General features: G+C 36.1%; 3 protein-coding genes across 3 annotated transcripts; 1 reads left to right on the forward strand and 2 right to left on the reverse strand.

Moving 5' to 3' along the window:
• The first annotated feature begins 1474 nt into the window (after positions 1-1474).
• On the forward strand, positions 1475-7975 carry LOC105059058 (serine carboxypeptidase-like 51). The gene is made up of 13 exons (XM_010942209.3): positions 1475-1813; positions 1934-2028; positions 2142-2249; positions 2356-2596; positions 2705-2748; positions 2857-2924; positions 3005-3110; positions 3213-3409; positions 3484-3553; positions 3837-3887; positions 5292-5344; positions 5477-5609; positions 7790-7975. Exons 1-13 carry the CDS (start codon positions 1675-1677, stop codon positions 7865-7867), a joined length of 1383 nt encoding a protein of 460 aa, XP_010940511.1. The 5' UTR covers positions 1475-1674; the 3' UTR covers positions 7868-7975.
• A 2959-nt stretch (positions 7976-10934) lies between these two features.
• Positions 10935-15466, reverse strand: LOC105059059 (uncharacterized). Its single transcript, XM_010942210.4, has 3 exons — positions 15129-15466; positions 11370-11700; positions 10935-11277 (listed from the first exon to the last, which is right to left on the reverse strand). Exons 1-3 carry the CDS (start codon positions 15449-15451, stop codon positions 11194-11196), a joined length of 738 nt encoding a protein of 245 aa, XP_010940512.1. The 5' UTR covers positions 15452-15466; the 3' UTR covers positions 10935-11193.
• A 2143-nt stretch (positions 15467-17609) lies between these two features.
• LOC105059061 (ACT domain-containing protein ACR10) lies at positions 17610-22034 on the reverse strand. Its single transcript, XM_010942211.2, has 6 exons — positions 21718-22034; positions 21307-21537; positions 20181-20286; positions 19082-19421; positions 18322-18606; positions 17610-17979 (listed from the first exon to the last, which is right to left on the reverse strand). The coding sequence occupies exons 1-6, from the start codon at positions 21869-21871 to the stop codon at positions 17842-17844; spliced, it is 1254 nt and encodes a 417-aa protein (XP_010940513.1). The 5' UTR covers positions 21872-22034; the 3' UTR covers positions 17610-17841.
• Positions 22035-22421: the final 387 nt, after the last annotated feature.

Below are 22421 nucleotides of genomic sequence, written 5' to 3' on the forward strand. Positions count from 1 at the left end.
GCAAATTAGATATACCTATCTAATAAAATAGAATAGACATCCAATAAATAAATAAAAAGTATTGATATTATTTAACTAAATCTGTTAATAAAAATAAAATAGGCATCTAATAGACAAATAAAAAGGTGTGTGACTAAGGTTTTTTTTTTTCTTAATTTAGTGACTAGAGATATTTTTGTTTCAAAATAACTTTAGCACATCATCAATATCCGATGATGTGCTATATCTGGGGTATGTATAGTGATGCTATTACTGAATTTATCATTAGATTTTTTATTACTAGATGAGATTTTGTAATACCAAACAAAATGATTGTATCATCTCTCGTATCACTAGGATGATGTAAATTATCATCCTCTACCAAACAGTATCTTAAGAAAGAAACTTTATAATGAATAGGCTCTAAATGGATTTTGTAATAACAAAATTTCTTATCATTAAAAATGCTAAATCAATTACGTGGAATGGTGGGAGATTTTTCAAATTTCCAAATTCATATGAACCATGGACTCTCACCTAAAAAACCAAAGTCGGGAAGAGAGATGTATACGCTGTTTCCTTTTTTTTTTTTTTTTTTTTTTTAGATAGACAAAATAGAAAGGATCATAAATTCTAAAATCAACCTCAGTCATTACCAATCCATAATTATGAATTTGCCATTTTACAGAGAACATGACATACAAGACAAAAGCTATTAAAAACTACATAAATATAACATTTACAAGATTTTATTGTTACAACGCTTGAGAAATTCTTTATGCACCGCAAGCGATATAGAAAATTCAACATAAAATGCACCATCTTTATTGATCCATGTAGCCATCGCTTTTCAATGCATATTTAATATCTGTAACTTTATTTTTTCATTTAAAATTTTGAATGATGAAAATATTTTTATTCTTTGAAAAAATTATAACATCCTATGTCTATATTATGACATCTTATACTCAAAAAGTTATAATTTTTATCTACAAGATATCATAATATAGCGCAGGATGTTATAATATGTACAGAATGTCATAATTTTTTTAAAGAACAGAAATATTTTCATCATTCAAAATTTTTAAACGAAAAAGTAAAGCTGCAAATATTAAATGTATGTTGGAAAGTGGTCGGACAAAAATATCCCTTTCATATTATGATATCTTGAATCAAATTATGACTTTCTATGATGATATACTCTACATCAAATTTTTTATGGTGTATAAAAAATTTTCCTATTCAACTTGTACGACCCAACTGTCTCTTGATCAACACGTTCAACTTTTACAGCCAACTCATCAGAAAAGACTGAAGATTTGTTTCCTTTTTACGTCCAGCGTGGGCGTTTCCATAGCAATCATCACCATATGAGAACTATAAAATTTAGTCATGGCTCTTATTTTATATGCTGTCTTTTTTTTTTTTGTTTTTTTCTCTCCTTAAAAGCCATATAAAAGCTATTAATATATATATATACATATCCTAGTTCTTTCCGTCTCTGATTTTTGTCATCAAGGAACACTCCTCTTTTTCTTATCCTCTGTTTCATCTCTTTTGCTTTCTCAAGCATTTTTCTCCTCTTTGTTACAGACAGAGACGGAGAACTTCTCATTCCCTTTGTGAGGTGGACTCAATCCGTTCATTCATTCTTTCAGCCATTCAACTTGGTTTCCATCCTCATCAACTTTTGCAATGGGGAAGTCCTCTTCTCTTCTTCCTCTCTTCCTCTGTTCTCTTCTCCTTTGCCTCTCTATATTCCATATCAAGCCTGTTAATGCCTTGGGGACCGCCGATGGATCGGAGGAGTGGGGCTATGTTCGAGTTCGGCCAAGTAATTTCTTCTTCTTTCTTTAAATAATCTGTATTCATCTTCTGATGGTTTCTTGTGATAATTCCAAAGAATTGGACCTTCCGTATTTATGCTTCTCTTCATGTTTCTGAGTGACTACAGAAGCCTACATGTTCTGGTGGCTTTACCGGAGTCCACAAAGAGTTGAGAATGCTTCAACTCCATGGCCGACAGTACTGTGGCTGCAGGGTGGACCTGTAAGTCTCCATTGAAATAGAAATTGAGTAGTAACTGTAGATGTACACATGCACATATTTGAATTTTTTATATCTCAATCCCAAACTCTGTTTCTCGCCATGAATGGTAAAAGGGAGGTTCGGGTGTCGGCATCGGAAACTTCCAGGAGATTGGTCCATTGGATACTGATCTGAAGCCACGGAATTCGACATGGCTGCAGAAAGCTGATCTCCTTTTTGTGGTGAGTCGCCGCCTGTCTTTTTTTCTCTTTTCCTCTCTATATGTACCTCATTTTATCTGTTACTTGTAATGGCTTTTCCTTTGGATATATGAATGGTTAATTTTAGGACAACCCAGTTGGGACCGGATACAGTTTTGTGGAGGATACAACAGCTCTGGTGACGACCGATTGGGAAGCAGCAACTGACTTAACAACGTTTCTCAAGAAGCTCTACAATACGAATGAAAGATTGCAGAGGAGCCCACTCTACGTTGTAGCAGAGTCTTATGGTGGCAAGTATGCGGTGACTCTCGGCATATCGATTGCCAAAGCCATTAAGGCTGGAGAATTGAAGCTTACATTTGGAGGTATCATTTTATTTTGATATTTTCTTTATCCTAATCTTCCATTAGGGAACAATTCTTTTCTAGATAAAGCCTCAAGAATTTGTCATCTTATGAAATCTATGTTAATAGGAGTTGCTCTAGGAGATAGCTGGATTTCGCCAGAAGATTATGCGGTTAGTTCTGAGAACTTTGCACTGGTTGAGCAGAGTTAAATTAGCCAACTTTAGTTTTCCAATGGCTTTTTTTTTTTTTTTTTTTTTTTTTTGTGATTCTTAATGCAGTTCTCATGGGGGCCTCTGCTTTTAGATGTCTCGAGGCTAGATTTTCTAGGTGCAGAAAATTCAAACAGGTGGAAATCCCTCAGGAGAAAAATATCCATTTCGTTGTATTTTATTTATTTTGATCTCATATGCCTCTCTTATATGTCAGTTTAGCTGAACAGATTAGACAACAACTAGCAGCAGGGCAGTATCAGGACGCCACAGACACGTTGAGTGCTCTGGAGGGAGTCATCACCTCGAGCAGTGCCGGTGTTGTAAGTGATGTTCTTGCATTTAACACCTTGGGAATTAATTGATTTTAATCATATAAACTAGCATTTAGAACAATTCAAAGTTTTGCATTGAATAAATTGCAGGATTTTTATAATTTCATGCTGGATGCTGACGAAGACCCTATCGCCGCATCAACAAACTTAGGGATATCAGAGAAATTAACCATGAAGAAGAGTTACTCGATGTACCTCAGTTCCAAGGCTTCCTCCACTGGTAGTCTTGCTGATCTCATGAATGGAATAATTAAGAAGAAGTTAAAGATAATCCCCAAGAGTGTAAGGTGAGAATTTACTTGCAGAATAACTATTATGAAGATAAGATATCAATGTCAAGGATTTTTTTTCTCTCTTGCAGTTGGGGTGGGCAGTCCAATGATGTCTTTGACGCTTTGGTGCATGATTTCGTGAAACCCAGGATTAGCGAGGTACCAAAATGTCTCAACCAGTACCTAGAATTCACTTATTTTATTTTTGATATCAATATTTTTAAAGTAATCTTCTTCTCAAGAAAAGAACGCAATAAATATTAGTTGCATTGAGAATAAAATTCATGTACATGTCTGATTAAGGTTTTATCATTACATTTTAATAAGTAACAGCCTTTGCATTGATTTTTCCTGCCTTTTTGTTCTTTTGATTCCTTTGATGTTTGGTAATCCTTTTGAGATCCATCAAAGAAATGCTAATATCACATGATGGAATTTACAGGTTGATGAGCTTCTGTCTCTGGGAGTCAATGTCACCATCTATAATGGACAGGTATGAATCTCAAAGTTTTAGTCTTCATGTGACGTCCCACAGAAAGTTGGCAAGTCCAACAAGATCCACAAAGTCCTTGCATTTATTCAAACTTCTCAACTGCATTAAGATGACTTTTAAGATGCAAATATCCATCCAATTGTTCTATCACTGGATAAAAAAGTAGCTGAGGATCACTTGTTAAACTTAATATATGTTTTTAGATGTTCTAGAGGTCCCAAAAAGTCAGTTTTGGTTCTAAAATCAATATGTTACTCCTTGTTTCCCAAAGTGATTGTACTAGATATTTCCCACTCAACAAATAGATAAGATTTTAAATATTTCATCCAGAATGATGCTCCTTCTTTCACTAAACACTTCATGTTATGTGATTTTAAATTAGAACTAACTCGAAATTCATACATCCTGCTGCTTTGATGATGCAAGAAAATTATAGAAGCTCAAATTATCTGTTTAATTATGGCAAAATGCTTTTTGGTGCATAAGACTAGAACGTAAAATTTGCATCATCTGATTCTTTTTATGTGCTAACAACTTGCTTTCCCCTGACCTAAGGGGCTTCGCAAAAGAAAACATTTATCAGATTCTTAGTCTTGCCCCCTAAAGATGGTGAATCAGTATTCAATTATCTTCTCTTGTTATGATTGGTGCCACTTGTTGGTGCTATATTTTAAAAAAAAAAAAAATCTAGATCAAGTAATAGAAAACTAGAAATTTAGAGGGGCACACATGCTAATAGCTGGAAGCTTGATGATGATAATGCAAACAAACTTTGTCTTTGTATGAAAGGGGTTAAAACTAATGTTAATTAATCCAAGCTGTAAGAAAGTATATGAACAAGCTTATCATAGCTCTTAAAATAGAATTTTGTTTTGAGAAGTTTTCTAAAGGGAGAAGTTTTAAGTAGGGACAAGAAAACCATTGTTCATTAACAAAGCATAGGTCCTAGGAAGAGGTGAAAGCCCATCCTGTCCTGTTGCGGATATTCTCATCATTATTCTGCCAGCATCGGCACATTATCCGCAGATAGAACAGAGCAAAGGCCTTCACCCATCTGTCCTGCCAACAACTCACGTCTATGACTAATTGGACTTTGTTAATTGGAACTAATGAAGTGGAATAAAGGCCACGGAGCAATAATATAGGACAATGGCCATTGGACTGATCCTTTAACATACTGAAGACTTGTCGTAGAATTTGCCCAAAGCCTTCTGTTTTTGGTCATGTCCTTTCGGATATATAGTCTTACTATTCTTGCTGGAATAAGTTTCCTTCCAAAATATTCTACTATGTCCAATTCCATAAGATGAAGCTGGTCTAAATCATTTAGTGTACTTAATAAATAAAGAAGTGATTCTTCCATTCATAAACCAAACCAACATCGAATTTTTTGCTTGCGTCAAGGTTGATCTGATTTGTGCAACCAAGGGCACCGAGGCTTGGGTTCGAAAGCTCAAGTAAGCATCTGAAACTTTTTCTCTCTCTCTTTTTTTCTTTTTTTTTTTTTGTAGTTGAGTATGTTTCTTTTTCTTTTTTTTTGCATTTATTTTGTTTGAGACTAGCTGATAACTTGGTCTCATGCATTTCAGATGGGAAGGTATGAAGGAGTTCAACAAATTAGAGCGAAAGCCTTTGCACTGCAATAATGATGGAGTTACTAGAGGCTTTGTAAAGTCCTATAAAAATTTACATTTCTACTGGATCTTGGGAGCAGGACATTTTGTAAGTATTTCCCAACACCATCATCCCATCATTTATATATATAGCTAACATCAAGTTTTAGTCCTACGTAATTGTATGGGACCAACAACTTGGCCAACTAATAATAGTAGCAACCTAGCAGCCAGCAAGTGGGACCACTAGAAATGATATTCCCAGAGTTTTATAAGTTACTTTAATCAAGGATCAAGATATATGAGTTAGGTTCTACCATGCTTGCAAGAAACAATGCCACTAAATCCTTACTGTGGGTTTTCTTAACCCATTACCAATAAGTTGAGTAGAAATTTGAAACATCCAACATATATTATACTTTTATTATGCCATAGAACAGTATATGGATCATGATCACAAAACTTCCCTCTTTTCTGCAATACATCACCTTTGACTAAACAAAAGCAGGTGACTCTGATTTTTGACTCACATTTTAAGAGTGTGTGGTTTTGGAATTGCTCATTAACTCATACAAACAATCAACAGTGTAGGCTTTGACAACACAAAGTAGACTCAGCCTAAGAACCAATTATATTGGGACAGTCTGCCACAAACTCAGATTCCAACTTCCAAGGGCCTATAGATTTAGAAGGCGTGCACACCTCATAAATTTTGGAAGGCTTTTCTTGGTGTCTCGTTTTGGGGTTGCCCTTTGGTTGTCTTGAGAAAAACTAATAGCAATTGTCCCACACGGCGAAACGTGTTCTTTTAGCAATACGTGGGCCCCTTCAAGGCTTGAACCTTTCAGCGACAGATCTCTGGCAAAGTTGGTACCAAATACCCAAGTTGTACACTGACGCATTGATGGGACAGTGGATTTCGCCTGCCCCTCGCGCCTGCGGTGCATTCACCGCTTCTCTTTGTGAGTTTAACTCCCTGTCAGTTTGGTTTGGGTTTTACGAGGATTTATCCTCGTTTTATCTTGGATAAATAAATAGGTGCAAAAGTACAAACCTATGGGATTGCTTCGGATGATCAGCACCGAAAATCATTTTTATATTGGATGGTTCGGTGTTTAAGATCCGACGTGCTATGGTGTGGATTATTTAATTAAGATTTTCGGAGAGCAGAAGATTATTATCCTATATTATTTTATATATAATAATATTTAAAAAAAATCCGACGTGCTATGGTGTGGATTATTTAATTAAGATTTTCAAAGAACAGAAAATTATTATTCTATATTATTTTATATATAATAATATTTAAAATATAATATAATATAATAATATTATATTATTATAAATATATCCGTTGTAGTCTAGAACTTATGGCTCAGCACATCAGGTATTATCCGCTTTAGTCCATGGATCTTACAATTTTGTTTCTTAAAAAATATCTCACGTGGAAAGAATGATTTTCTTCTATTTAAGTCAGGATGTTTTTTTGACTCATAACTAATATGGAATTAATGAATTTCTTCACTTTACACCACCCACATACTGGTTTCAAAGAAAGCACATAGGCTCTGTGATGGATGTCAATGTTGCGGTCAAAAATTGATGACTCGACACTGAAGTATTATTCGCTCTAGTCCATGGACCTCATGATTTTACTCTTTAAAAGATGTTTCACGTAGAAAAGATGATCTCCTCCTATATAAGTTAGAGTTCTCTTTAATTCACAATCAATACGGGACTAATGAAGCCCTCCACTCTATACTATAATAATATTAATTATTAATTTATCAAATTAATATATTGATTTGTAGTATTATATATTTTTTATTCTTCACTAATTTTATCCCTTTTTTTTTCATAAATTAACCAGACACAGATTTACCTGTGATGGTGGCATTAACAAAGGCAAACTTATTCATTTCCTAAAAATATAATTTAAAACTCCATAAACATCTAAACAACATGCTCTAATGTCCCTTCAGCATCCATCCTTGTACTCACATATAATTAAGTTCAACAACATGCATATTGGTGATGGTAACATAAGTTTGAAACTCATAAAATCAGATCTCAATTAAAATATCTAATATTATTTATCTAAAACTAGATCTGAACCCATTTCAAACAAGCCTAGGTGCTGCTCGCAGGGTTATTCCCAAGAAATGCATGAAAGTAGATGCCTCCCTTTTGAGAAAAAGTAACTGCAATAGCTTCCTGATGTGAAGAGTGCGAGCCCAGAACAGAGGCTCTTTAGTATTCTGATGTTGAAATTTGTTTTAATTTTGGCAGGTACCGGTGGAGCAACCTTGCATTGCATTAAATATGCTGGGTGATATTACTCAATCTCCTGCGGCTTCTTCTTCATAGATAAAGAAATAAAGAAGAAATCTATCGTCAATAAAAGAATTTGTTTTTTTCAGAAATGTATTGCCAATAAAAGCACACTGACTGGAAGAAAATACGGTCAGTCTTTTATATCTTTGTCACATCAATTGTTTTCTTTGAATTGGTTAACATTGAAAAGGAAAGAGAAAGATGTGCTTGACTGAACTGCTGCTGGAGTAGGTTAAGTGTCTGGCCGTACATTGCTGGATAAATATAAAAAGTAAAAAGAACACAATAAGTCGTCGGTAGTTGGCCATACTGATTGATGGGTATGTCAGTGGTCTTCGTTTGTTCCACTGTAGAATCTGCTTTTTCACCTTTGTTTTTTTTTTTTACTCGGGGTGACCCTGTTGTGGATTTTTTTTATTCTTTTTTATTAAATAGAAAACATTAAGATATTTATTTAAATCTTCCTATTTTTTTCTATTTTTATGGAACATGGGATGAGAATGCTCACAGTTTTTTTTTTTTTTTTTTTTGATTGGAATAGGAGGTTGGTGAGCTATCCCATTTTATTAAAATCATAATATATACATGATAATAGAGATTTATTAAAAAAATTTGAAGTTAATAAGAAGACAACTACATGCAATGGTCACAAAATTTAAAAAATTTTAAAAAAATTGACACCACAACAAACCCAGAAGTCACTTTCTTGTCCGTGCCAAGACTAGAAGAATACTGACAGTTAGTAGACCCGGGGTCCCATATATTTTTTATAAGCATAATAAGTTGGTCACTAAATTGTTAACCTACCACTAATTTTCTTTATTCAAGTCATTGGGAGAAATCATTTGATTCTACTCGGAAACTTAGCAGGTTCTTGTTTTGGATGTTTTAACGTTGGGGGGCCATGGCTGAAAGGATGTTTCAATGTTGAACCTTGGCATGGCTTCACAAATCAAACCACCTATCCTGGACCCAATAAGATAATGTGTGATTATCTTAATTAATGGAGTAAAACTATGTCAAGAGCTGGCGTAAATTTTTTTTTTTTTTTTTGATATACAGCCACCCCCAAATTTTTGCAGGAGATAAATGAAATAGAATGAAAATGGGAGGCAAAGTAAATGATGGGCAAAGATGATATAGGTGGCAATCCGAGCAAATTGGATTGGACTAGATCAACTATTTATTAAGCTAATCCAACCTATTTATTAAATAAAAAAAATCAAATTCAGACTTGATTGTTTTTTTTATTAAACCGGTAATTGAACCCACCTGAGATAACATCGATCAAATCAAGTTAAATAATTTTTACATAGGTTAAACTTGTTTGAACTATGGAATGAGTCAAAATAGGTTAAATGAGTTAGGATTTTAGAATTAAGCCAATAAATTTAATAAGTAGGTTAAACCGGGTTATTTGTTTATGACCAAACTCATTTTATATCAAATATAAATCAATTTAAATCAAGGTGGATGCGTGTCAAGTTAGCAGGTTGGGTCATAGATTGCGCTTCCTAAAACCTAGGCTAAGGTTATCAAAAAGACCAAGAACTTAAGCAGCTTAGGCCCAAAATAGCTGAAAAGCATTCAAATGGATGTAACCTATTCAAACCTCAGGGATGGCTTCTTAATTATTTGGTGTTAGTAGTTTTTGTTGGTGGTGTACCCAGTATTATTCTTTATAAAAAGGAAAACAAGAACAAAAAGTATATAACCTCTCCCTTTATCAGTTAATTGTATATAAAAGACTCCCTTTTATATATTTGCAAATCAAAACTTGTCTATCAGAAAAATTCCCTAATAATACGCCAAGCCAAAAGTTTAGCAGCCATAATAAAGTATTTATCGTATTTTTCCCACTCCACTTCTCGCCCAACATTCAGCATCTTTATAATCAAATATGAGCTTCTTGCTACCACCATTGTCAAACATTGAGATCTTAATAAAGTCCATGTTTCCTTGATGTTGCCATGGAGAAAGCCAAGCCCTTTGTCTGGGAGTGCAACAGAACACCAGCAAAATTGCATCGATGGATGACTTGCTTTACCAATTCTATAAGCAAACAACATCTGCAAGGCTACATTTTTGCTGGGGGATTCTTTCACTCAAGTAACGTAATAATTCTATGCTGGTTGGTGGATTTGGTGAGACTGCAGTAAAGTCCCCCTTCAACTTGAAGACACCAGCGTCTTCAGTGAGTGGCTGAGTGCTGCAATCTAGACCGCAGATCTATCTCTCTCACATCTTTAGCCGTAGCAAATTTTTTGGGCTTGTGATGGAGGTATGACCGCTGGGACTCATGTTTTGACCGGGGAGTGGTTGGAGATCACGAGAGGGGATATCAGTGAGTTGCTGCAGTAGAGGACAACGTATAAAAGGAAAAAATCTGGACGGTGTGGGAAATAGATTCGGCCAACACCGACACAATCTTGTGGAATCATGCCAGACTGTTCGCAAAATAACTGTCAAGTTTCAGTGTAGCCAAAATCCACATGATGACAGTCTTGCTCTGGCTCGTTCCATTAGAAAACGTTGGACACATTAGAAAAATTAGACATCAACCGGTGCTTGAGAGCGGCTCTTACACTCGCTTGATCAGGCTCAAGAAATCCAAGGCTTATCTATTCTGGTACATCCCCAAATGGGACGCCGCATCATCATGCGCAGCACAAAAATGTTATCCATGGTGCCACATGAAAGAATGACCATCAGACCATCACATGCCATGCCATGTCAATCACTGCAACACAAACATATGCATAAGATCACCATACGAGCCATACATGGTGCCTTCCCCCTATGGCTTCTGCAAAGATGGATGAAGAACCTGTATTTCATGAAGAACAGACCAACATGGCATTGCCTTGTCAATTATGCAAGCTTGGGAGGATGACAATAACACAAGGCTTAGAGCTCAAGCACTATATTATTCTTTATTTTTTCTGACAGACGCTAAGATGGTCATTGGTAAGTTGGCTGTGTCTGCATATATTCACATTCACAGGCAATAGACACGCCCAGATATTTTGAATAGATCTTTTGTAGCTAGAAGAATTCATCACATTCTAAGTCATCTAAACACTACAGCTGAAAAGATACATGTCCACATGCATGATAAGCATCCATTATTTGAATTGATAGGCCAATACAGACATTTTATTTTTCTACACAAAAAATATGCATGTATTTTTGCACTCTTCATCACATTTATGCTTCCATAGCAGCTTAACTACTAACAAGTAAATACTGCATTTCTTCAAAACCTATCCATGTATTCCTGTGTCTGAGTCATGAACTGGCACTGTGATGTGATAGAAGATACTCGTAAAGAAACGATAACAAGATGTGTCTGTAATAGGCTACTCCAACTTATCTATTTCTTTCTCCCATTTGAGTCCAAACATTTGACGACCAAAGGGTACGATGAGATTGTAACGCAGAACCTGCAAATTTAACTCCATGAAATCTCTTGTAGAGCTTCACTTTGTTGTTTTAAACCTAAAAAACCAGGAATTTGCTTCATAGAATTACTCACCTTATCGTTGATGTCGCGCATCTGTGCCTTGAGAGACTCAGAATTCTCAAGCCATTCGGAATCATCATGATTTGATCTTCTGGCCCAAGCTTTCTTCAAAGCTGTCCTCCACTCTGCAATCCTTGAACGAATTTCCTTGTTTAATTCAACCCACTCAGGTGCACAACCATTTCTAGAAAGGATTCTATACAAGGTGTCTTCTGCAGGATCTGCATGAGTGTTTGTGCCAAGGTTGAGAGGTTTCCCCTTTCCTGGTAGATTCTCGAAGTGACCTTCTTCCATGGAGTGCCATATTCTTTGTTCCACAACATTAACGATGTCTGTTTCAGACCTGCCACATAAGCAAATATCACAAGTAAAGAGATTTTCGAGTTCATATTAGATAGCCAAATCTTGCCAAAATAGTGTATTAATACAATGATTAGGACAGCATATAGCTTGGCAAATCCCTACCATGAAAGAATATTAGGCCCAGATAATCTACAAAAGGAATGAAAGGCAACGTGCCTGGGTCCCCTCTGGGAGAATTTCCATGAGTACAGTAGAGATCAGTAGTGGGAAATATTCGAGTTGTGCACTGTCCTAGCATTGCTCCAATGTACTTCTAGGTGGGACTGGGTTTGTTCAACTGTTTACCACAATTTATTGATAAATATAACAATCAGGATCAACCAGTCAAACACCACAGCTTTCCAAACAATAGATTATCCACTTTTTCAGACAGCAATAAACACAAGGTCATGATCCTGATTAAAAATTGATCTTGTGCTCATCATTTTCAAGTTTCTAATCCATGTTAAACGCACATGCACACACGTGCATGCACACACACATGGAGGAGAGAGAGATCATTAAGTAGAATAATTATGCTGCGTGGGAACATACAAAAGAGTCGGATTTTCAAGTGTTCCAGATAGCTGAATCCATCTTTTAAAACGTACTTTGTTGAAACAGAATGTTATCTAAAAGGTGTACTTTTGAATATAATAAATGACAAACGTATATTATTGTAAATAGTTACCAACTATTGCTTCTAAGTTCTTAAACAAAGTTAAATGTTAAGCGTCATCATTCTTTTCATTCTAATTAACTTATAAGATTTTCTATGTTATGACCCACCAAGAGTCTGAAACAAGCACATCATTCAACTCAAGGGGATTAGCTCATTCATCATGTTTTGGATGTACAAGATTTCTAACATAATGACAAACACGAAAACGAGAAAATAGTTTACTAGATTAACTCAGTACATATCAATATACAAAATCAGATAGCTGATTTTGATTTTCTGTCGAACAATCTCTTCATTATGACCTTGTTCTGCAAACATACATGCACAGATTCAGAAGCATAAACGATGATGAACAGATACATATAACAATTTTCATTCTATGCTGATTCTTATCATGATGATAAGAAAACTGCAGCATGACTTTTATATCAGAATAATGCTAGCAATTAATAAAACAATTAGCCACTAACTTTAGATAACTAAGGGACTTGTCCATTCTATTTTCCATGCACAATGGGTTTCCCAGATGATTGTGTATAAATGCACAGCAATGATCTGATCTGATCTGATGGTTCAAGCATTATAGAAAACAACTGGAAAGACTATCATTAGCAAAACGATGAATTCTCTAGCATGGCTAAGAAGCTGTAGCGAATGACTTGATCTGTTATCTTAGCTGAAGAATTTTGCCCACTTTGTTTTGAAGTAGTTGATCCTAAGATCTGCAGTGATGTCATCATTCCTGTTACTGGAAGAGAATATATATGGACTACAAATTGATGGTTGCTAATGTATGTACAGTTCTGTGCATTAAAAATATATGGCTTAATTTGGCAGAAACTGGAAGCAAATATTTTCCTTTTACCTTTTGACATTCCAACTAAGAAGCCAAACTTCCTACCCTACCAACATCACATCTGAGATTTTCCCTTAGCATTTGGATAGTAATATTTATAAAGTTTAGGTACAAGGGCCAACATTGTCGCCACCATAGGTTGAACAGAATGCTTGTCAGGAGCTTAGCAGTCAGGGGCCTGGTACACGAAGCATGATGTGTGAAATGCTTGGACTGGTATAGAACTACATCAATGGGTACCATTCAAGATAGTATATGCACATCAAAAGACTAATTTCTCATGCAGATAGATTGGGTAGCTTTATTATGAAGAATAGACACGTCGTTTACTACTAGAAAGATAATCTACATTCTTAGACACCACATACTATTAACCCCTCTCAGAAATGCAATAGCAAAAATCAAGACAAAAATATTGGAATGGGTAGTAGAGAACAGTTCCTAGCAGAGTTGGAGGGAAAACTTGGTTAGAAAATTGGACAGTTAATATGGGCGAGCAAAAGCCTATTAAATATCTCACATTTTCTCAATTAATGGAGTGTTGATTGAAAGCAATTACTACATTGAAATTGGTCTTGACCTTGAATAACAATAGCAGTTGAACAAATCCACCTTCTCCAACAATCTAAGATTGTTGTTACACTCCTAATATGCAAGGAACAGTGGAAAAGGATAACAATGATGAAATTAAATGCCTATTTACTTTGCAAAAAATGAAATGTTTACACTTTACACCCAGTCGACATGTATTTAACGTAAGTGGGACAAAAATGAACTAATTCAATCTAATATGCTTGAGAAAATGCGTCAAGCTTTTGATGATTTCATAAGAAAGAATGAGAGAAAGGGCATAAGGAATCACTTTGAAAAATACACGCATAGGTTGAGAGGAGGCATGGAAAACAAGTGGAATGAAGTCATAGTGATAATCAAGAGAGGCACTATTTCCTTTTAGACACTTTAAAAATTGACCTGAAGAGGAGAGTAATGAAACATCAGCTATGTTCATATACATGGGGAAGCACATAAACAAGCAACAGCAAAGATGACAAGAAAAAATAGAATAAAATAAAATAGAAACTGAGAATGCTCCAATCTGCAACAAGTGACATTTGGTGATATAAGAATGGTGATGCTTCTGTCATCATAAACTATATATGACTTTGGATCAGAAGCTTTATCTCTGGCTGCATGAAATATCATAGGGGTACAAGAATCGATTCTTAAGTTCAAGAATGCTGTACATTGACTGATGCGAACATTTGGCTCATCAAACTTTTGGTTGTGACGAATGATTCATAGACCAATGGCAATAAGTTGTGTATAATTTGATGATAGATAAGGCTCGGTGTCATACTTCATTCTTGGAGTCTTTAAATCAATCCAAAAAAGACCACAACAAAGGGGTAGCGAGAGACTTAAAACAAATATTTAAACAAAATTAGAAGAAAAATATTGGTATGGGAAAAATCTCACGCATTTCGAACCCACAGATTCTTCAAAAATGTCATGTCATCTTCTAAACCAGTTGGATCATCAAAAATAAAGGAACGGAATCATTGATTAGCTTCATGAACGACAATTTTGGCTTCGGTTTTCGAAACAGAACAGCACAAAAGGCGGTATTTTACAACAATTTGATGGCAGAAAACCCCTTATCTTATGACGGTAAAATCATAATCACCTTAAACTCTCTCATTCACACGAAAATTTACAAGGAACCTTTTTTCAGACTATTATCAAATTAATATTTCAGGAGATTTAGATGGAACGAGACTTAGAAACCTATTCGATATAAAATTTCACAAACAAGACATCGGTTTGATTTTAAGAATAGGAATTAAGAAAACCTACAAGCCAGTAATCTATGCTAAAGAGAAGAAAGGAGGACCTGACGGCGTTGGCCCGGCCGCGGAGCTCGGGGGGAAGCTTCCGATCATTGACGGCGTCGACTACTGACGAGAGGCGGTGGGAGAGCTTCTTCCGGGGGGCACTGGAAGAAGAGACGGAGCCGGTGGAGGAGCTGGTGGGGGAGGGGGGATCGACGTCGATCCAGGAGGATGACCAAATGGACTGGAGACCGGATCGAAGGTGGGGGAGAGAGCCAGCGAGCCGCCGGGCTGGAGGAGCTACGAGCGCTCCGGCCATGGAGGTGGAGCGGAGGAGAGGGCCGGCTTCCGTGGCGTGTGAGCCCCGTGTGGCTCCAAAGACCATAGAGAGCCGGTGGAGTGGGCACGTGGCCACCTCCTGTGCCGGTCACAGCGTCCAGTAACGTCTTCCCGATAAGTTGATGCCACGTAGTGCATGCATTTTGGCATTCTGCCATATATGATGGTAGGATTTAATGGTGCAACTTAAAAAAAAAAAAAAAAAAAATTACCGGGATACCGTGAAGCCATGGCTCATAATTACACCTGGAAACTTCTAATTCTTTTAATTATATTTTAAAATTTAAAATTTAGCTGCGATATATCACCTATATCGATCTATATTAGAATGCGTGGATAAACGAATATAGGACTCTTACACAAAGATGATAAAATATGGTTAAATCTATCAATTCAATCTATATTCCATCTGCTATAAGTAGATTAGGATTTAAAGTAAACATATTTCATCGTAAATAGATTGATTTGTTTATCCTACTTAATACTTAGAAAAGGTTTAGATTTTAAGAATTTGATCGATTTAAATGGATCCATTTAAATAGATCAGATCAGATCATGTAATATACCATTTAAATGAATTTGTTTAAATAGATGGATGGTGGGCAGATAACTGAATATCATCAAAAATTCATAATTAAATTTTGAAACCGCTTGCTCGTAGGGATTGATTGTCTTTTCTTCAATTCCTATAATCCTGCTCACCGCAATACCTCACCACGATAAGAATTTTCTCTCTCTGTTCTTTTGTGTTGCATTCACCACTGTAGAATTATTATGTTCAAATATTTACATAAATCCTAAAATTATTATGTTCAAATATACAATTACTGTGCATCTATTAAGGCCAAAGGCAACGTGCTCAAAAATTTTCTAAAAACACTAACTTTACAAAGAAAAAAAATGATCTCTATCTCTGACAAGGTAGTGAAATTAGGCTATTATGATTTTTTTAAAAAAATGTTATCGGATCCTTTTCTTTTTGTGAGAGAACAGTGATTATATTATTCGCAAATTATCAATTCATTGTTGACATTGGTTGCCTGGAGGGAAATAACTTTCAAACACTAAATATACTAACTTGTTCTATGGACCACAAGATCATTTAGAGCTAACGTTGATCAAGTGTAAAAATCAAAGTTATGAGCCTGATGATCACTAAAGGCAGGACCACAATGAAAATTCTAGAAGGAAATAAAGCTAAAAGAGGAGGAAAAATAAAAGGTCCTAAGAGGAGAAGTATGAAAAAAAAAGTGTAAGGTATGACAAAAATCATACCTAGTAAAAATTGCAGAAAAAAATGAGTAAAAGATGTGGAAAATAAGGTACAAGAAAATAAATAAATAAATAAAAACAATGTAAGACATGATAAAAGTCAAACATGATGAAAATTCTAAAGAAAGAAAAGCAAAGGAGGTGAAAATAAAAAGTCCTAAAAGGGAATATGGTCAAAAAATTTAAATTATGGCTGCTGGGATTATAGCCCAGGTCTCTACGGCCACCAAGTAGAATTCTCACCACTAAACTACGGACACGAACATCGGGCCAAAATAAAATATACTCTTATACAAACAGTCAAAAAAACACGGTTTTCTAGAAGGCATATTATGCATACCAATTGGCACCTCAAAGATGAACTAACCTATAAGAAGGTGGAAGTTTGATTGAGGCTTACATGATGAACAAGAAAAAGAAAAGAAGAACCACAGATCTAAGTGAATAAGAGAATACCCTCCGCCAAGGTTATCGAGATAAAGAAAAGAGAACAAAGCCAGCCATAACCGATCCCCAGTCATCTAGTGGAAAAAGGAGCAGCAGAAAACTTTTGGTCACTTCCTCGATCCAAAGAAGTCAGCTGTTAAAGGAGAGCAACCTTAATATGAAGTCAGATAATGAGTACCCATGTCTTGCAGCATCAAAAGATATACATGATACATGTAGCCCCAGTTTAAGAACTTTGAATTCAGAGGAGATTATGTAGATTTAAGTCCATAAAGGAGCCTTAGAAACCATCTTAATTCAGAAACATCCAGACAAGGAAACATATCAAAAGTGAAGTCAAGCAAGTTAACCCTAACCATCAAACAAGTATCTGCTACATATTTTCTTCAGAAAAAAAAAAAATGTACAGGTATCTGCTCTTTCTCCCGCATATACAAAAATGTTTTATGAGCTACATTCTTTTTGTTACTCCCATGATCTTCTCCTTGCATCTAATATGCCATCTCAGACTTGCTATATTATAGCAACTCTTGAGTACAAGGGAAAGCAAGTAAAACAGGTCAGCTCACTCTTTGATTTGAGTATACAGCCATTAGAAAAAAATACAGCATGGAGTATACTGTACAATAAATATGCTGAACATAAAGAGCTCATTGATGTCAAAGACTTCCTGGATGCGCAAACAGCACACAGAGAGCGTGCAAGTGTCAATGCAAATCAGTCCCAACCCATTAGCATCTTTGTAACTCCCTCCACAATCTTGTTCCTTGATGCTGCAAGCTCAAGATCATCACCAAGGTGGATTCTGTAAACCTCCCATTCCCTCTCACCGGCAACATGCCTCCCAATCTCAGCCTGGATATCCAGATTCAGATGTTAGTTGGAATGGGGTATATTGCATTGATAACTTCGATTTAAATCACTCATTCCTATCATAGGATTAAATCTGCAAGTAGAGGTTCTAAACTTAGAAGTCTCAAGAGAAAAAAAAAAAAAGAAGGCAGAAATTTCTAATATTATGGCAAGAAAATTCGCACAAAAAGTTTCATAAGCATGATAATGAACTATTAATAGATTAACAATAATATATTTCCTCACGCAAGTTTTTGCACATAAATGCAGTTTTTTATGAATATATGGCAATCGAGAAAAAGAGTTTTCATCAAGACATGAACAGGAAAAAGGGCAAAGAATTACCAAAAAGATGCGTGTGCCGAGCATTTTGAGGGCAAGGGTGATATCATAGAAAACAAGAGGACGACCCTTGCCACATAATTCAACTGGATTTGCAACTAAAAGCTCTGTGTCGGGTCCACGGTTCATGACCATCACACGGAGGGGATGAGACAACTCCATTCTCAGGCGATCACACAATGCCTTCTGCTTACTTGGGTCCACAATTTTCTTTCCATCTACTTGCATCACAAACAAATCTATTTCGCAGTTTTCATTATGAGATGCATAGAATCGCCCATAGGAAATCTGACAATAACAAGTATTGGCATTTGAGTATCATACAGTAGGACAAAAATGAACAAGAAATCATCTGTTAACATGAAAACTTTTTTGTATAGGTACACTGTGCACATGACTAACATAAGGAAAATGATCAAATGACAGTCTTCAATTGATAAAAGATGTTTGACATAAAATAACAATGAATGGTACCATAGCTTCAACATTTAAAATGGTCCTGCTGCTTGGCAGGTGTTCATTGTATGACTATAACTGGCAAAACTATTTTTCATGATCAGATGACTTGGGCACCATTAAGAAAGCAAAGGCATCTCATTGTTCCAAAAACTACCAAATCAATATTAATGGAAGCACAGGTTTACAACTCACTGGTAACTCATTTACACAATAGCCATATAACAAACCTTTATCACAATAAATATGTTCCCCCACTATGGAGAAATTTGTTAGATAATACCCAGTTGGATTTTGATGTTATTACCTGGATGTTGTAATCCTTCAGAGCTCTCATGATGTCATAAAGGAGGGCCTTGTGGCCATGACAATAAAGTTGAATAAGTGTATGAGCAGGGCTGAGAGAGTTATCCATTGTGACTGAAGGATTATTGAGTGTGGGAAGAGATCCTGTGGATGGTTCATCTGGAAGCTCTACGCTGAACATCTCCTCCATGACTGAATGGGGTAGAGAAGATGAAGCCAGCAAACATGCAGCAATCTCTGAACTAGCCACTTCGATGTCGCAGCTAGTCATAAAGTCCCCTAAAGCAGCTTTCAATTGGGCACAAGTCTCATCCTTTCTGCTCTTTGTATGAAGAAGTTCTCTGAAACAGTGTGGAGATTAGAAGCATGAAGGCATAAGCAACTCTGAAACTATAGCACAGCAACTCCGTGTGAATAGTTATAATCCAACATCTGGAAGACTGGAACTGAAACCCATTTTGCAAATATGCAATCCCTGAAGTAATTCAGAGCCTACATTTAAGCATCTAATCATGCTAACAGGTTAGGATGAAAAATGTGTTTGGCTATACACTAGACAGTTGTTCCAAACACTTGCCCTCAGGATGAAATATATGCCCCTACACAGACAGCAGCCAGCTTCTTCCTATCTTTTCTACCATTAAAATGGACATGCATCATCATCCAATAAACCCAGGTGATACAACCAACACTTTTTCATGTAGAGGAGCTGGCATTCCGAGCTCAACATGATGACAATTGATTTAAGTTAAATGCTTCAATATGCAAAGCCATATAACATTTTTTCAGTGCAGATGATACAGGATCCCAGAAGACAGTAATTTATCATATCTCTAAATCTTTAAGGATAGAACTCAAGGGTTTTCTGTAATTAAACAGTTAGGATACAACTCTTAGAACTAACATTTATTAAAAAAAAAAAAAAGGCAAAACAAGAAAGTGATATTTGACAGTAGCATTATAAGCATCCGATGGTTTTCTTTAAGATAAATTTGGACACATAATAAGTGAAAACAATAAAAGAAATCACATATTATATATGAAGAAAAACAAGAACCTCGCATTGTCATGAAATAAAGATTTAGAGGATTAAGTGCTACCTCGTGTCAGTGATAAAGAAGAGGTCTATAACTCTCCCATCTGGAGTGGTGGATACTTTAACCCTCCTGATTGTGAGCTCCAGCTCACTCAGTACCTGTGTCACATCTGCCAAACCCCAAGACAAAACCATTTTAGATTTGACCCATGAGATTTTAGACCTAAAATTCCAAACCATATCCCAACTCACAGCTGCTTCAAAAACCGTCTTCAAGGAACTTAACAGCACTAAGAAGGGAAAAGTCCTTGTAACAAATTAAAGAAAAGTTTTGAGAGGAGGGGATCTCAAGTCTGCAGATAAATAACTCAAACATGAACACAGTAGAACTTCCATATGAGGATCTAGAAAGAAAATTGTATAATGAAGTCCACAATGTTTCAAGGAAATCAGTAAAAGCCTTGGCAGTGCCAGACTGCCAATCTTGGAAACTTCTGGATCAACAATATAAGTGATTAAATAGGAGAAATTATCCAACATCATTGTCTGAAAAATGTTATTCATTATTGTGAAGTAGAATAAAATCCAAATAAATAGGAACACTTAAATTCAAATCTCCAATATATTGAAAACATCTGGATGTACAACATAAGTGATTAAATAGAAGAAATTATCCAACATCATTTTCTGAAAAATGTCATTCATTATTTGAGAAGTAGAATAAATTCCAAATAAATAGGAACACTTAAATCCAAATCTCCAATATATTGCCCCACCCGTCCTTAAAGCATCATGCAGGTTTATTTTATTTTCCAAATAAAAGGAAAATGAGATAAAGAAGCCACTTCATCCTAACAACTTATAAAGTTTCAAAACATACGAGGATTATAAAACAAGAACTTCAAACAGAAAGAATATTTGCAAATCTCAAAAATTAAGAATCAATAACTTATTGGTTCCGAAATATATCAGGATTATCAAACAAGAACTTCAAAAAAAATTCTATACAGAAAGAATATTTGCAAATCTCAAAAATAAAAGAATCTTTCAGATTCGACAAAAAGATAAGATCCCATATTCCATAGCTGAACGAAACTATTGGAATCCACATAAAAACAAACAATTAACAGGAAAAATGACATGATAGTGCCGAAAAACAAAAGAAAAACGAGAGGGAAACGGGGAATCACCATGCAAGAGGCCCAATCGATCATAGCATGAGAACTTGAGAAGAAAAACTTGAGACTGCTGCTCTGTTTCCAGCTGCCCATAGTAGTAGCTATCCATCCCCAACAACAGCGACAACGCCACCGGGCAGGCCCCCAACAGCCTCTTCTTCAGCAGCCCCCACCTCGTCGCCTTATTTCCCCTCGCCACCACCCAGAACAGTATGTAGCACCACTTCCCATCCGTGCTCATGTCTGGAAACCAGCACCCATTTCAGTTTACTCACAAGAATCACACTAAAAGTCGTTCCTTTTTCTAACAAGGACCGGAGAAAAAACCATAAAGTTCAGATTTTTGCAGAAGAATCACATGGATGATCGTTTCTTTCTTCATGGGAACGGCGAAAGACAAGCCAAGATCGGACTTTTACTTACCGCCCCTGACAACGTTCAAGCCGAAGAGTAGAATCACGCGGCAAAGGTCGCAGCCGAGGCCGGTCTTGTCCGGGCAACTGATGGTGATAACGCTCGGCTCTCCGGGCCGCTCCGGCTGCCGGATGACCACCACGTCGTCGCTCGGTAGGCCCATCTCTTTCTCCCTTACTCTTTGTTCCCTTACTATGTCTATCAGACAAGTCTGCCTCTTGCTTTCCCCTTTCTACTACAGTTTCAGGTGGGAGGAAAGGCTTCAAAGAAACAGAGGAGTGGTGGATGTTCTCGATTCCGGTGCCAAAGTTCCCAATTCGACAGGAGGAGGCGGATCTCTCGTGCGGCTTTTTGGTCCTTTGGTTCTCGTTTGGGAGTGGTTAGATATTTGTGACTGTTGGGATTTTTCTGGCCGGATTTATTCTTATATTCCCAAAAGTTACGTGATAACCTCACCCCCATCCTGCCTGGTTTGAGTACCGCACTTATTTTGACATAATTAGACCAGCAGTCTTATGTCACTTTTGAAAAAAAAAAAAAAAAAAAAAATTACACTCTAATAACCATGATATTTCATATCTAAATTATGCTAAAAAAATTTAATTTTTTATATTATGTGCATCATATGACCATACACATTACTAATCATAATTATTTATTTCTAAAAATCTTATTTCTCAAATATATATTTATATATATTTTTATAAAAATAA

The sequence above is a fragment of the Elaeis guineensis genome, chromosome 16 (genome assembly GCF_000442705.2).
Source record: "Elaeis guineensis isolate ETL-2024a chromosome 16, EG11, whole genome shotgun sequence".
Classification (NCBI taxonomy): domain Eukaryota; kingdom Viridiplantae; phylum Streptophyta; class Magnoliopsida; order Arecales; family Arecaceae; genus Elaeis; species Elaeis guineensis.

Coding starts and splice junctions, on each gene's coding strand:
- LOC105059058 (XM_010942209.3), top strand. CDS start 1,675: ATGGGGAAGTCCTCTTCTCTTCTTCCTCTCTTCCTCTGTTCTCTTCTC. Junction 1,814..1,933: donor CTATGTTCGAGTTCGGCCAA/GTAATTTCTTCT, acceptor GAGTGACTACAG/AAGCCTACATGTTCTGGTGG. Junction 3,888..5,291: donor TCACCATCTATAATGGACAG/GTATGAATCTCA, acceptor GCTTGCGTCAAG/GTTGATCTGATTTGTGCAAC.
- LOC105059059 (XM_010942210.4), bottom strand. CDS start 15,451: ATGGTCTTTGGAGCCACACGGGGCTCACACGCCACGGAAGCCGGCCCT. Junction 11,701..15,128: donor GGCCGGGCCAACGCCGTCAG/GTCCTCCTTTCT, acceptor CTTATGTGGCAG/GTCTGAAACAGACATCGTTA. Junction 11,278..11,369: donor TGCGCGACATCAACGATAAG/GTGAGTAATTCT, acceptor TTAAATTTGCAG/GTTCTGCGTTACAATCTCAT.
- LOC105059061 (XM_010942211.2), bottom strand. CDS start 21,871: ATGGGCCTACCGAGCGACGACGTGGTGGTCATCCGGCAGCCGGAGCGG. Junction 19,422..20,180: donor TTCTTTATCACTGACACGAG/GTAGCACTTAAT, acceptor ACACTGTTTCAG/AGAACTTCTTCATACAAAGA. Junction 17,980..18,321: donor TCGGCACACGCATCTTTTTG/GTAATTCTTTGC, acceptor CTGGATATCCAG/GCTGAGATTGGGAGGCATGT.